General features: G+C 43.6%; 1 protein-coding gene across 1 annotated transcript; it reads left to right on the top strand.

Moving 5' to 3' along the window:
* Positions 1-8: 8 nt before the first annotated feature.
* Positions 9-7,855, top strand: VIM (vimentin; the record flags this gene model as incomplete). The annotated part of the gene is made up of 8 exons (XM_010020493.1): positions 9-86; positions 4,135-4,230; positions 4,375-4,536; positions 5,034-5,159; positions 5,874-6,094; positions 6,189-6,232; positions 6,638-6,723; positions 7,239-7,855. Coding segments are annotated over 8 exons (855 nt in total), but the record flags the coding sequence as incomplete, so codon positions are not given.
* Between the last annotated feature and the right edge of the window lie 7,335 nt (positions 7,856-15,190).

Consider the following 15,190-nt stretch of genomic DNA (forward strand, 5'->3'; position numbering starts at 1 on the left):
CTCACCGCTGTGTCGCCCCTTCCAGGTTGCAAGAGGAGATGCTTCAGAGGGAGGAAGCTGAGAACACCCTGCAGTCCTTCAGACAGGTTTGAGGGGGCTGGAGGAAGGGCGGGAGCTGGAGGAGAGGTGGTGGTAGTGGGACGGGAGGGTGGGACTGCAGGAGTTTGCTTTCCTCGCACAAAGGAATCCCGGCGGTTCTCACGAAAACCCTCCCTGTTTCCTTTAGGGGGATGCTGCGGTCTGCAGGGCGGGGAGGGAAACTATTGTCTTGTTTTATCCAAGTCTAGCCTGTTTTACAAAAAGCTCTCCGATGTGGAATCACTTTCCGATCCAATAAAAGTGAAAGGGGGGCCATCTGCTCGCTTGGCTGAAGGGTATTAATGGTTTCTATGGGATTCACCGTGGAATGCAGATACAGGCATTATGGCAAGTGTGGTGGCAGCAGATTGAAATAATAGATCCCTTTGTGTCGGAGGGGAGGGTGCAGTGGGCTGCATTCTTACTACATGTGTAATGGTGCGAGCATATTTCTAGCCAAAAGTGTCCATCATGTGTACGGTCCAGTTTTTACATAAACCAGAGCTCCTTTTTTAACGAGTCGCTTTGGTCAGTGCATGACTGGACAACAGTTTCAAATTTAAATTTTTTCATATGGGTGTTGCCTGCTGACAAGCAGCAGGCAATTTGTTCCTTGGGGTGAGGTCACAGCAGGCAAGCCTGCCTCCTATGGATGTCCTTTACGAACACAGAATTTATCCTTTGTGAAAGAAGATGTTAACATAAGAAACAAGTTGCCTTAGCGTTTCTCCTCTGGGGGATGTTATGATGTTACCCAGATAAACTAAAACCTGTGTGACAGCCAGAACCAACTGTGCAAACAGTGTTCAAAAAGTGTTAAGCTCAGGATTTCACATATGCAAAGCCAGCTTTCAACTTGGATTAAGTCTTGTTTGGAGTAGAAGGTATTTTGGAATGTGGTTTCTCAAAACAAGGTCTCTTCCTGAAAACTGCTGGTGTGAAACGGCATTGGTAGCATTCCTCCTGGCTGGAAGTGATTGCCTTTATCTCCAGACGTCTCCATGTCCAGCTGGACATGGGCTGACTTCATTTCAAAGCTCTTCACAGACGTTAGTGATGTCACCATTCAGGAAATCATCACTTGATCATTACTTGATTGTCTGTGTTTCCCTGGCTAAGGCTCTTGACTAGAGTATATTTATAGTCTCTGAAGGAGAGCAGGTGTCTCGGTGAGATAATGTGTGGAAACCGGGAGACCTATTCCCATTTGGAGTCTGGGAATTCAGAGTCTCCGCTGGTCTTCTGGGGACAGAAGTTTGAAACAAAACAGTTTAAGATGCTGCCTTAACTTTAGCTTGTGTTTTTTTTGAGTGCTAAGCCAACAGTGTAAAGTCCTATGCGAAGCACTTAAGTTTTAGAGAACCTAAGTTGTTCTGATTCCTTGCTGAATTCAGTTAAAGAGTCCTTTGACTTAAGGGTGGCTTTTAAATGATCCTTCATTGGTATACTTTGAGGCATGTGTACCTCAATTTCAAACCATCAATTAAATTTCTTGAAGGCTCTAGGCTTTTAAGTGAACTTGGCTTTATGCATATTCCATGTTCATTATCCAGCTCCTCCCTGCACTGTGGAAAGTCATTCAGGAGCTGAGCCTCTAGCAAATCTCTGTGTGCAGTACAATCAGAACTGGATCTACTTAGCCTCCTGAGGTGTAGCTTATGCATAAGAATTGTAAATCATTGTAGAAACCCTGCACTAAATCTGCTCATGATGTAACTGGTACATTCTAGTGTGTTTGATTTGAACAACAGTATATTTAATTTTTCCTTACAATGAAAGGATAGGATAACATTTGTTTCAGTATGAGTATTTCTCTCCTGCAAGTGAAATTCAGAGAACACAGAAGGTAAAACATTGTTTATTTTCCATCCTACAAACTTCCAGTTGTAAAAAAAAAAACAAAACCCCAAAAATATATAAGGCACAGCTTTTTATTAAACCATTGTATTCTTGTACTGGTAAATTGTATGCGTGGATCTGGAACACTTCAGCAGATACTTTATTGTTCCGGTGTAGCATCAAGTTTATTTTTCCTTGATGGAGCAGTTGTATAGTTCAGTACTCTAAAAGAAAGTGAACAAATGTTTAAACTTAAACTTCGTTTTTCTAAAAACTGCGTGCTTTAGAGACTGTTCAACTCATATGTATGGTGAATTTTAATTTTTCTCCTGAGCAGAGATGTGATTTTACTCGTATGCTGAGGGCTTTGCTGTGTGAAATAAAGCTAAAGACTCAGTGAGGTCTTTTCTTTGGGACAAAATAAGAATCACAATTAGTGAGAAAGTTGTTTGCTGCAGCTTTGCCAGTTACTCTGGCAGCAAGGAATAGGTCCTGAACCTAGGACAAGTCTAACGCGTCTGCTCCTGGCTAACATGAAGTTTTTCTGAAGTAACCATGGATGCTCAACTCTGGAAACTATGTGTCTGGCATTAAAGAATCTCCTAGGATAAAATCAATGCTTAGTCCAGTTGCATATATGGATGTCGTACAATTGGTTTGCTCAGGCTACAGGTAGCTTATTAATTTCTGTGTTTCCCTGTACATCTAGGAAGTACAGATACATTGATTCTTTACTCCCTAACTTAATGATAAGGTATACAGTAAAATACATACCTTACAGTCTGTAAGTGTCTTCAGTTTAAGATGCTTTCAATTTATTATAAGCTCCTAAAAATCCTGTATCTGTTCAGTTGTCCTGAAAAAAATTAATAGGATGTAGGTTTCTGTAAGATAGGTTGGAAACTCTTTGGATGTCTGTCTGATTGTGTATACATGTTGGGCCATACCCATGTAATTTCCTACCAAAATGATCTTCAGTTTCTTTGGGGTAGGAGACTAAACGAATGAAGGCATTAGTCTCTGCATTGAAAAACAGCTGATATGAACAGTGTGGGTGTAAAATTGGAGATGACAGGGAAGTTCTGGGGTGTTTTACTGGATAAAGAAAATGGAAGAATTCTTCTGGAGCAAGAACCTTACCCTAGAGTAAGAGGAATCCAAGAAATGGCTTTCTAGAAGTCCAGAGAAAACACTCCTCATTTCAAAAGTGCCATGAAAGTGAGAACTGCTGATTAGGAATGGTTATGTGTTGGGCAGTCCAAAATAGCTTTTAGTTTTTTTTCACAGCTTTAGAGTAAGCTGTGAAACCCTGATATATTACCTTGTGAATGTAAGCAGGAAGCTGTGTATTTAATTAATATGAAAGTAACAATTGTCCCCTTTGCAAACTAATTGTCATGCATGTTTAAAATGTAAGAAGTTACCAATCAATGTTTAGTGTTATGTTATTGAACTAATTTAAGCAGCTCCTGTGTAACATTCACAACATATCTTCTGTTAGGCCTTAAATGAATTTTTGCCGTTGATTAAGACTATCTCCGTCCAGCAAGAGGTGGAGTCTTTGCCAGCTACTGAGAGGGTGTAGGCAATGATGACTAACTTCATCTGCATTTATGCTCATAACTTCTTTTTCTCAAGGGAGATCTGTCAAACCACTTGGAACCACAGTAAATGCTTGCAGTTCCTATATATACCTCACTAACTTCGTAAGTGTGCTTCATAACTTTGTGGACCCAAAGGGCTTTTATGGACTCACCAAGGAGTCCATAAGAAATTAAACCCTCTGACAGGCATGTAGGCAAATGGGTGGCACTTTGAAGCCCCCACTGTAAAAAATGGAATTTTGCAGATTGCAACGCTACCTCTTTTTCAGTGTAGTCAAGCTAAAAGAGCTGATTGCTGGCTTCTGACCCAAGTACCTGCTTCCTCTTCAGGCAGGGTTTACACCCACCGTGATCTGTGTGCTCTTGATCATGCTCAGCAATACACTTTATATGCTGTATAGTTCCCCAAATCACAATAGAGGTGTACATAGCGGTCTCTGAGGCTAGGGCAGGAGGTAGAAAAGGTAAAAAGAGGTTTTTCACAGCTCTTGATTTCATATTATCTTGTCAAAAAGCTCAGATGTAGCATCAGTCTGTATGCTACTGAACCTGCTGTAAAAGACTTCTCCACATTAGTTTTGCAAGATTGCTAATTGTCCTTCTCTCTGGTCAGGATGTTGACAATGCCTCTCTCGCACGTCTTGACCTTGAACGCAAAGTTGAGTCCCTGCAAGAGGAGATTGTCTTCTTGAAGAAGCTTCATGATGAGGTAAGCTGAATAATAAGGTCTGTGATTAGATACTGACAGCCTAGTGAGCAAGTAAGCTCTTCGCTGGTTCTGGCTCAGAGTTCCGATCTGTGTATGTTCCATATGCTGTCATGTAGTAACACTGGGTGTCTGCTTCGCTCTAAGGAAATCCGAGAACTGCAGGCCCAACTCCAGGAACAGCACATCCAGATCGATATGGATGTTTCTAAGCCTGATCTTACTGCTGCCCTGCGTGACGTTCGCCAACAGTATGAGAGCGTTGCTGCTAAGAATCTTCAGGAAGCTGAAGAGTGGTACAAGTCCAAAGTAAGTAAAATCTGTTCGGATGCATCAGGCACTCTAACTGTACAGAAAAGCTTTGCTGTAGCTTAGTGGGAACATGGTGTTCCCTCTATTTCTCCACTGGACACGAACACAGCCATGGCTGTAAACTCTTAGTCTAGGAAGAGTGCAGCTGAAAACATTGTGTGCTATAGGTACAGCATCAGAGTAATGGGTCCATACTTGGAGTTTTTCCTATGCTTGTACCTGGAGGCAGATGTTGGATGAAATACTGGAGAAAGGAGTGAATGAATAGGTAAAAAAATGGTGTAAAGATGGGAAACGTACAGGGCAGGGGAAAAAAACATGAAAGGTTTAATGACAAATGTCAATTTAACAATTAGAAAGGAATTTTAGGAGTAATGCTAATGGGTGTTAAGGCTTGTAGTGGCTTCAGTTGCACTCGAATGCTGTGTCCAAAAACTGTCTGTTATACCTTTTATGTTGAAGTGCTATGCTAACTAAGCTGGGGATTTCCACAGTTTGCAGATCTCTCCGAAGCTGCTAATAGGAACAATGATGCCCTGCGCCAGGCCAAACAAGAAGCTAATGAATATCGCAGACAGATTCAGTCTCTCACCTGCGAAGTTGATGCCCTTAAGGGAAGCGTAAGTAGAAGACAGGAGTTGTTGGGACACTTTCTTTTGCAGCTTTAAGCACTGCAGTTTAATTGTTGATAAAAATGTGAATGCAGCTATCTCCCATGCAATACAGCTGCATGTTAGTACTTCTTGAAAAGGATGCTGTGGGCTAAATTTGCCCACAGTGCCCTAACCAGTGCACTGGTTAGATTGCTATACCCAACTAGTCTTCCTTAAGGTATAAATGATGAATTCATTCTTTTGCTATAATACTCACTGTTTATGTAGTGCTTTCTGGAAGTGTTTATGGCCTGTCTGTCGGGTACAGCTGCAGCTATAAGAAAGGCTGGAGGAGCAGTGCAAAGGTGGTGCTAATCTTGCGGTTGCTAGAACCTGTCTGCCTTAAAGGCTTGCTCGAAATGGATTTAAGTGCATAGTAAACATGCACATCCCTTCACTGAGGACTGCCTGCATGCTGAATTGTACTGCGTGTGTTGGGCTTACTGTAAGAGATTGCCACCTGGTAGGACAAATACATAGTGCACCTCAGATCAAGTAGCAGACTAATCCACCTCTGCAAGAGGAATATAAGGAGATGAGAAACTTGGGACATGTCTGGGCACTTTCAGAAAGAACACTAACATAAATCAACTTTGCTTTTAAAAGAAGAATGTAAAGGTCTTGAGGGTGGGGAAGAGTGACTGAGCTGCAGCAGAGCTTGACTTCATTATTCTCTTCCAGAATGAATCCCTGGAGCGCCAAATGCATGAAATGGAGGAGAATTTTGCTGTTGAAGCTGCTAACTACCAAGACACTATTGGCCGTCTGCAGGATGAGATTCAGAACATGAAGGAAGAAATGGCTCGCCATCTCCGCGAGTACCAGGACCTGCTGAATGTAAAGATGGCTCTTGATATTGAGATTGCCACCTACAGAAAACTGCTGGAGGGTGAAGAGAGCAGGTAAAAATCACATGCAGGCACTTTTCTAAATAGCAGTTACTAGAAGACACTCTGTGCCCATGTCTGACTGTATCCATTTCCTTTTTTCCTTCAGGATTAACATGCCTATTCCAACCTTTGCTTCTCTGAACCTGAGAGGTAAGCTGTTTCTGCTGCTTCAGTTGACAGCTGTTCTATCATTAGCAAAAGAGCCCCGGACAATTTCCTTTAGTATTTGAACTTGTATAAATGCAGTTGTGTGTGAATGTAGCTATAACTACATTATTTGCCATTTCTTAACCTTGGGTGGGAGGAGCACCTTTGTTCCTAGGCACAGATACTTTTAAATATCAGTGTGTAGTGAGCGGTTGCTTTAGATGCCTGCTGAAGATGCTTTAAGCGGAACAGTGAGAAAGATGGAGAAGATTAGCTTATCATTCAGAGCAGGAGATTTCTTCATATATAAATTAGGATTCTGAAAGTAGACATTAAAATCTGTTACTCTTCATTTCTTTGAGAAAGTACTTCATCTAGACTATACTAATAATACATTCTCTTCTGCAGAAACTAACATTGAGTCTCAGCCAATGGTTGACACTCACTCAAAGAGGACACTTCTAATTAAGACTGTCGAAACTAGAGATGGACAGGTTGGTGGCAACTTTATTTCTATCACAGTTGGTTTTACCTTAAAATACTCTTCAAGTTTGTTTACTGGTCAGCGCAGCCGGTATACACTAGTAAGTATTGAGCAGAACAGCATCTGTCAGTCTGAGCTGCATGGCTGAACATACAGATGTAGCAAACTGCTTTTGTGGAAACAAGTGCAAAATTCATCTGATAGTGAAACCTTAAAGGGGCCAATAGTTACCTGTGTAGTGAGTACTTAAGTTCAGCTGAGTTAGCAAGTTCTCAAAAGATTTCTCACACCCAAGGAAAATGTGGCAGTAAAGAGGTACTTGTCTGGGACAAGATATTGCTTTCATACTAAGTCAAAGCTTAATAGTGTCTGCACACTATTTTCCAACTACACCTTCTCATCCAGAAGTGAGAGCTGAAACCCATTTTTTCACATTCTGTGGTACCAGATGTTTGAATTCTACCTCTAAAAAACCCAACAGTCTTCCTACTAAAACTTAATGCAAGTGTCTCTGTTTATCAACAGGTTATTAATGAGACTTCCCAGCATCATGATGACTTGGAGTAAAGCTGAGGTGAAGATGCATACTTATTAATGCAGGAGAAACTCTTACCAGCAAGATTTAAAAAGTCCATGTCTTAAAGGAAGAAACAGCTTTCAAGTGCCTTTCTGCAGTTTTTCCATGAGCGCAAGATTATTATGCTAGGAAATAGGTCTTAGATCTTGCAAACTGACTCTCCCTGAAGGATTAGAGTTTACAATGGAGTCTAGTTTACAAATAGCAATATCTTGTGCTGCAATACTGTTTTTAAGTATCTGAATTCAATAAAACTGCTTTTTCCAGCACAGTATGAGCAACCTGTCGCTACTTCAATAAATCTTTGGAAAATGGCTCTTGATGTGTTCTAATTTGTTAACTTCATGACTTTCTGGAAAGCCGTAACACCATAATGCTGGAATTATTATACGGTTGACATCTAGTACTGGTTGTGTGGATTGCTGTTTTTTCAGTTTAACTAGATAAACTGTCTTACTCATTTACTGCTTAGGTTTTGGAACCAACTAAAATGGACTATAACTGGCAGATGCATAATGTATTATGATATTTCTTATCACTTGAATAAAATGATACTTCAAGCTAATAAAAATTAATCTTGCTTTCATATACTAGTTAATCCAGTTACTAAGAGCTAAGAATGCCCAAAATACCTGAAGACTCAGCTGTATAAAACATAGTAGTTAAGTGGCTGTGGAGTAGTTCACGCAAGCCCTTATCTGAGAAAGCACCTTTCATAAGTTAACAGCTGACTTCATTTTCCAGGAAAGACTAGTTCCCAAAGGCTTGTGTGTATTACAGAAGCTAGATGAGGGCTTCAGCTGGACTGTGGGGTTAGACATAGTGAAAGGGAATGCATGGAGTAATTTGCCTTACTGGTGACTTTGTTCCAGCGTTTAAACCCCTTTAAGAAAAGAAGAGCCACTGTGCTTTGTGTTTTCTACTGAACATCAGCCTAAATGCAGAAGAATGGGGAAGAAAAAGCTCCTATTTGGCCTGCTGTAGTCTTTAAGAGGCAGAAGTGAAAGGTTGAAGTTCTTAGTGAACACTTAGAAGCTTGCTTTTCTTCTGCAGAAAGGTACTTCTCAAATTAACACATAGTCAAAACCTCAGCACAGCTCTTACCCCACAAAAATTGCTACTCTGTTCTGCATTAGTCCTGCAAAGCCTGCTTCTTGTAAGCTTTTACTCAGATGCAATTTTTGTGCAGTAAGTGCAAACTGGAGTTGTTTGGAAAGCATGAATTGCACTCAGTGTTTGTTCATGGTAATGGCAATAGTTCCATACACAGACACTGTCACAAGCACTTGGGACCGGATCTGTAAGAAAAATTGTTTTTCTTACAGATAACTTACTGTTATCCCCATCTGAAAGGGATGAAAACCCCTACTTTTTTCATCCTTATCAGTTCTTCCCTTTGCTCCAGCGCATGACTAACCACATGCAGTGCAGGCACCGGAGTGAGGGGGCAGTAGACTCCACCTTTTTCATCCCAGTTTGCTGCACCAGGTGAAGAGATGCGCAGGGAGGATGCTGAAGCAAGAGGTGGGCAGTGCCTGGGGGGTGCTGCAGCCCTCTTACATCTCAGACGCATGGGTGTCCCGCAGCCTATAAGTAGGGGCCTAGGCGTGACTGCAGGTTTCATCTTTGAATCCTCCAGGGAGAAATGCTGAAGCTGTTCTTCAGCGCAGAAAAGCACCTCATTTTTCAAACAAGGCATGGCAATGCTGTTCCTGCCCCGTTTTTCTCTAGTAAGTGTTCATAGAGGACTTCAGCCTCTCACGTCCACCTCCCAGCAGGCCAGAGGGGAGTTTCCTCTTCCCAATTACACTGCACTTGGGCTGATGTTCAGCAAAGCAAACAAACCTATTTGACTGGAACGTGTGCTTCTCCAGCTTGGTGCTTTAGGTGCTCACCTGCGGGAAAAGTCTTGCACTAGTCCTGTTTGTTCTGGTGCCTTCCACACAGAAAGGCCAGAAGTGACTCCAAGGAGAGTGCCCAGACCCAAGCCTCAGCCACTGCTTGCTGCAAAGTAGAGCAGATTCAATCTGGTCTACAGTGTGGTAAGATAGTCATGTTAAAAAGTGAAGAGTGAACCCAGCCTTCTTCCTGCTGCGGAGGTTACAGACACCAGGTTTTCTACTACCTATTGACTTCCAGAATGATAAAAAAGCACAAACAAGGTTACATGGGAGATGCTTTCTGTGATAGTAACAGCTCTAGGCATGTGCAATAGATAAATTTGAACACTTAATAGGCTCAAGTGTCTACAACCTTTCGGGATAAGAGTGAGATAAGGTGCTGATGTCCTGCCTGTTGCAGACTGCTGAAGTCTTTTTCCTGGATTTGGACACTGAAAAGGTTGGGCCAATGCAAAGTGTCATTTCTTGCAGCTGAAGCAGCGTGTGAGCCCTGGATGGTGGCATCTGGCAGCAGGTGGGCAGGGAGAGTCAGGTCAGGGGACAGTGGGACTGTTCATGGCTCTGGGCAGAGACCCGCGGCACAGCATGCTGCCTGAAATGCACACTGACTGCTGGAGGTTACCTGAAGTGGGATAGTCTTTCAGGTGTTGCTTCTCTGCTACCAGCTATTTGGCTTGCTGCTTTCTGTTGCCTTTGATTGCTTCACCCAGTAGATGAAAGAAGTGACTGTATCAAGCACTGACAGGACAGCAAAGGAGTTATTTCTGGCTCTTCTGTGTTTGGGGTTACTCAGAGCAGAGAGAAGCATGTGGCAGAGCTTTCATTGCTGGGAATAAATACAAGAATAAATAAAAATAAATAAAAATAAAACCTAGTTGCCAAGGGGATAGGAAGATTGCAGGAAACCTCCAAAGCCTGCGCTCTGTGTAAGTGTGTGAGTACCCTCATGGTGGAAAGGAAAGCAGATGGTGACTGTGTGAACTTCTCAGTGTTTGATCTAGGCACACCAGCCTTATGCCTGTGTGTAACCACTGAAAGCTGCTTAGTGCTGAGCCAGCAGCTAACCTCAGAACTGCTGTAATACGGGGCAGCCCTCAGAGTGGCTAGGCACCTTCCTACCCTCCAGTGAGCACCATGAAGCTGCTGCTGTGAGCTTACAGAGCAACCACCACCAAATGTGTGAACTGTACTCACAGTAAACATTACTGATCCTCCAGATAATCGAGTCCTCATATTTAGTTTATTTTGCTTTGTTTATCCAGAATCTTGCCTTCCCTTCCTTTTCTTTTTAATAATCCTGCAAAATATGGAAACTGTTAGCAGGGACTCCATGTTCCAAGCCCCTGGGAACACGTAGCTAATGCATTTCTTCTGCCATCCAGTTTGACTGCTTCAGTGTACAGCAAATATACTTTTCCCTCTCTCCACTGTCTTTCTTCCCCCTTCTGTTTCTTCCTTCTTCCCTTCCTTTAAGTTGAGGAAATAGCTGCAAGACTGCTCTGAGGTTCTTAAAACTTGGTTTACATGTGAGGTTTAAAGGTCACGGGACACTTCAGATGAGGCCTGATGGCAGTACGGTGGAAAGCTTCAGCAGCAGTAGTAGGGTGGTGGCATCACTGTGCTGCATGCTGCAGGGTGCTGCCCCACAGACTGACAGGTGTCTGGGTGCCTCATGCAGAGCCAGGAAAGCACTCAAGGAACTAAGACCTTCAGAAAACTGCTTATAGGGAACTGCTTATTCCAGCCCCAGTGTGAAACCTCCAAATGGGGTCTGAGCCAAATCCCACCATGCCAAGCAGGGTGCCCACACCTGCCTGTGATTAAAGCACTTAGGAGGCTCATGCTAGAAGTCTTATTTTCAGGTGTAAAAGTGGGTTACTAGGCACTTTGGGACTGGTCTGTTCTCCATTAGTCAATTAAAACATAGACTGTAGACTCTCAATCACCTTTAGGCACCCAGTGAGCATGAAGAAACTTGTGGTTGACATCCCTGTCATAGGGCTGCTGGTGGCAGTCACCAAGGACCCATGTGGTGTGGAGATCATGTCCTGCTGGGGCTCACCTGCTCCTGGCCAGGGCTTGCTTATGCCAGCTGTTGGAATCGGAGCTGCTCAGGAGATAAGAATTCCCACATTTGGAGATGATGAGCAGCTGAGTGGCTGGATAGAGAATCCCACTGGTGTCCTAACAGCAGGTAAGTATTCGAGATTTCAATTGCAAATCTTTCCACAGGGGAAGGGAAAGGAAGCCTGGATATTACTGAAAATTTAAAATCATTTGCATACAATAAACTGCTCTAAGAGACATTTGCCTGAGTGCAGCCACACATGCAGAATTAGGAAGTGCCAAAAATAAAATTACATCTTCAATCTTCATTTGGTCCCTTTGTGCTCATGCATAATGCTACAGATTTCAGCTGCAAGTTCATGGACCTCTCCTCATTCAGTGCACAAACCCGACAGCACTTTAGGAATCACCGCTGCTCACTGCTAGAGCATTTTCAGTCCTCCTGCCTGTGTGTTGCCCCAGTTTATCTGGCTTTAAAGAGTCTGACTGTTTAATTTCTTCTGGGCTACCCTCTGCTGTTCTTCAAGGTTCTTCACAACACCCCTGGGGTATTATCAGCCCTGTTTTACACACGGGGCCATGGAGCGCAGCAGTCAAGCTCACAAGTGGAAGCTGACCTTGGGGGTCTGGTATGAGGTTGGTTAGCACTTTAAGGCGCTTACTAATTTCAGGTCCAGGTACTTTCCCAGTCTGGATCTCAGACCAAGTTCCAACGAAATTAAGCTCAGACATTGAGGGCTACCAATGCAAAGCATGGTTTGAGCGAAATTCCCAGCCTTGGCCAGGAAGCAGGAAAAAAATCCAACACCTCCTCTCCAACCTTAACCACAGGACCCTTCTCTCTCTCAACAGCATATTGCATCCTTCATTCAACAGTTCCCTTCTGCTGCAATAAGGTCAGCAATGCTCTTGCCAGCAGGCCCCCTCACAACCCAGCCCAAGTCATTCCCCAAGCTCATGGATGGCCAGCGGTAAAAGCAGCTTATGGGCTACAGCCTGTATCAAACGCAGTGCCTCAGAAAGGGGCAAGTCCACAGCAGCCAGATCCCTGCACAGTGTTAACAGTGTGTAGTAGTTTCCATACAAACTGGTCATTCCAGCGTTTTCTGCCTGTTCTGTTTTCCAGAGACGTATTGCAGCTGTCTCCCTGTGGTGGCTTACACGAACTGCAAGGGGCAGGCAGCCTGCGTGGAGCACTTCTCCTCTCCAGTGGGTCTTAGGCTGCAGTGTACCATGCGGGATGGCATAGCTGCAAAGGGAAGAGGTGCAGCTTCCCCCAGGAATCGCTCTGCAGTTATTCTCTGCTACTGGCTGTGATTCTGAAGCCCTTGAAGATGCTTCAGACTTGGCAGAGAACAAACATGTTGGGGATGAAGAAGGACGGTAGTTGAACCAGGCCAGCAGCCAAGCACTCACACAGCTGCTTGCTCACCCCAGTGTAATAGGGAGAAAATAGGAAAAACAAAGTGAGAAAGTTTGTGGCTGGAGGTAAAGACAGTTTAATGGGTGAAGAAAAGAGGGGAGGGGAACCCCAGGAAAACACAAGGCAATCCCACATCGCCTGCCACAGGCAGACAGATGCACAGCTGTCTCTGGACAATGGTCACCTTGGAAGCCAAAACCCTTCCTCCTTCTTCCTTTACCTCAGTCTTTATTGCTGATGACTGAGCTGATTGAGCATGGTGATGTATAGTAAGGGACATCCCTTTGGACAGGTCAGGTCAGGTCAGCTGTCCCAACTGTGTCTCCTCCCAATGTCTGTCCCAGCCCCAGCCTACTCATTGAGGGGACAGAGTGGGACACAAAGAGAAAACCTTGATGCTGTGCAAGCACCCTTCAGCAACAGCCAAAGCATCAGTGTGTCACCAACACCATTTTAGTCACAAATCCACAGCACTGCAGGAGCTGCTGTGAAGATGGTTAACTCCACCCCATTCTCCAGTAAAAGAATTTAGCAGTGGTTCAGATGAATGTGTGTGTCTCTCTTACCTGGCAGCTGGGTTGAGGCTGCATATGAGGGCTGAGAAGGACCCAGGTTTCCATCTTTCCAAATGAGGAGCAGGATTTTAAGCCCAAATTTCCCAGCATAAGACACTCTACAGATTTTATGGATGTCCAAGAAATGTACATGCTAGAAAAGCCCTGCACTTTTATATAACCAGCTTTATTATACATGGCAAAGTGTACCGGGTGGGTTTGCTGGCTGAAGTGCTCCACACGTGGACCAAGTTTCCATCCCCATCCCTAGCTAGTATTTAAATGCTGTGAAAACACCCTGGCTCCCACCTACTGTAAACTAATTCAGACATATTTTTAAAGCTTATTTTGCGAATTGGACATTGTAATTGCAAACAGAATTTCTGTTCTGACAGTCCTTCTTCAGTGATGCTTGCTGGAGCATGACAGGTTTGCTGCTTCCAGCTTTCCCCAACAGACCTCAGTGCCCTGTAGCTGGGTGGCTGTAGCAGTGCATGCCTGTACCACTCCTGCCAAACACAGCACAAGGCACTTCCTCTGCTGCTTTAAGCTAAAAATACTGGACTGTGATCTAGGACGGGTCTGAAATGAATTCCTGCAGCTGTGGGATATGCCTCTATCCTGGCCAAATCCTGTGCTGATGTTCTGTTACTCTCAAAATGAAAAAGTTGCTTCTTATATCGAAATAGAATTTCTTGCATTTCAGTTCATGTCCATTGCCCCTAGTCCTGTTACTGGATACCACTGAGGAGGGCCTAGCTCTCTGTACTCCCTACATCAGGTGTATACATGTAGATGCAATCCCCTTGAGCCTTTTCTTCTGCAGGCTGAAGAATCCCAGCTCTCTCAGCCTCTACTTCTATGTCAGATGCTCCAGCCCTTCATTTTCTTTGTGGCCTTTGGCTGGACTTGCTCCAGTGCATCCATCTCTCTTGTATCGGGGAGCTCAGAACTGGACACAGCACTGCAAAGAGTTTTCATCAGGACTGAGCAGAGAGGAAGGATCACATCCTGCAGAAAAACTAGCTCCTCCTGTAATCTTAATAATCCTCACCAGTCTTCCTCTCATTTTAGTTCTGCTATAATCTATTTAAAACAAGGTGACTAAGACAACAGGCACTTTTCAAGACGTGCAGCACAAAGTGACATAATGGGAACTTCTATTTTGTGCTCAGTTACCTTCAAAGTAGGTAAAAATATCCCACCTACTTCTTTGATCACTGGGCTGATGCTTTAAGAAAGTTATTCACAGTGACTCAAAGACCTATTTCCTAAGGACTAGGAGCTGCGAGGTTTCTTTTCTCCCATACTTGCCACCACTGACATAAAATTTTATCCATTGTTTGATTGCCCAGTCATCCAGGACTGTGATATCCTTCTGCAGCTTTGAGCTTGGTATTAATACTGATTGCCACTAATAATTTTGTACCAACTGAAAACTTTTGTCAACCTACTAATCATCCTTTGCTAGGTCACTGAGGAATGTATTGAGCAGTAAAGTCCAAATACTTGTGTGAGCCCAGTGCCAGCTTCCTTCCACAGTGAAGGCTCTCAGTTTTTTCTTCCATCATCTCCTGCTTTCTAGCTTAAAATAGGGAGAACCTGCCCTTTGTATTTCTCAGGAAACCGCAGTGATCATTTTGAAAAAGCTTTTGACAAAATCCTCTGTCTGCATCACCCTTACCCACAAAGCTAGTGAAATGCTATAGATATTTCCACCAGATTCAGGAGGCAGGACTTCCTTGGGTAAAAATGCATGTGGAATCCTACCCAGCACGGCTGCTCTTACAGTTCCTCCTGATAAAACCTTTTTTATTACAGATTTATTTCTCTATAGATTTCAGCATCACCCTGGAGCCTTTTTTAAAGAGTCTGAAGTTATAATGGCCATTAGCTATCCCTCTGACACCAGACACATTGCAAGTAGCAAGCTAGCAGTTTCATGCTGAGTTACT

Source organism: Nestor notabilis, unplaced genomic scaffold (assembly GCF_000696875.1).
Source record: "Nestor notabilis isolate BGI_N333 unplaced genomic scaffold, ASM69687v1 scaffold15028, whole genome shotgun sequence".
Taxonomy (NCBI): domain Eukaryota; kingdom Metazoa; phylum Chordata; class Aves; order Psittaciformes; family Psittacidae; genus Nestor; species Nestor notabilis.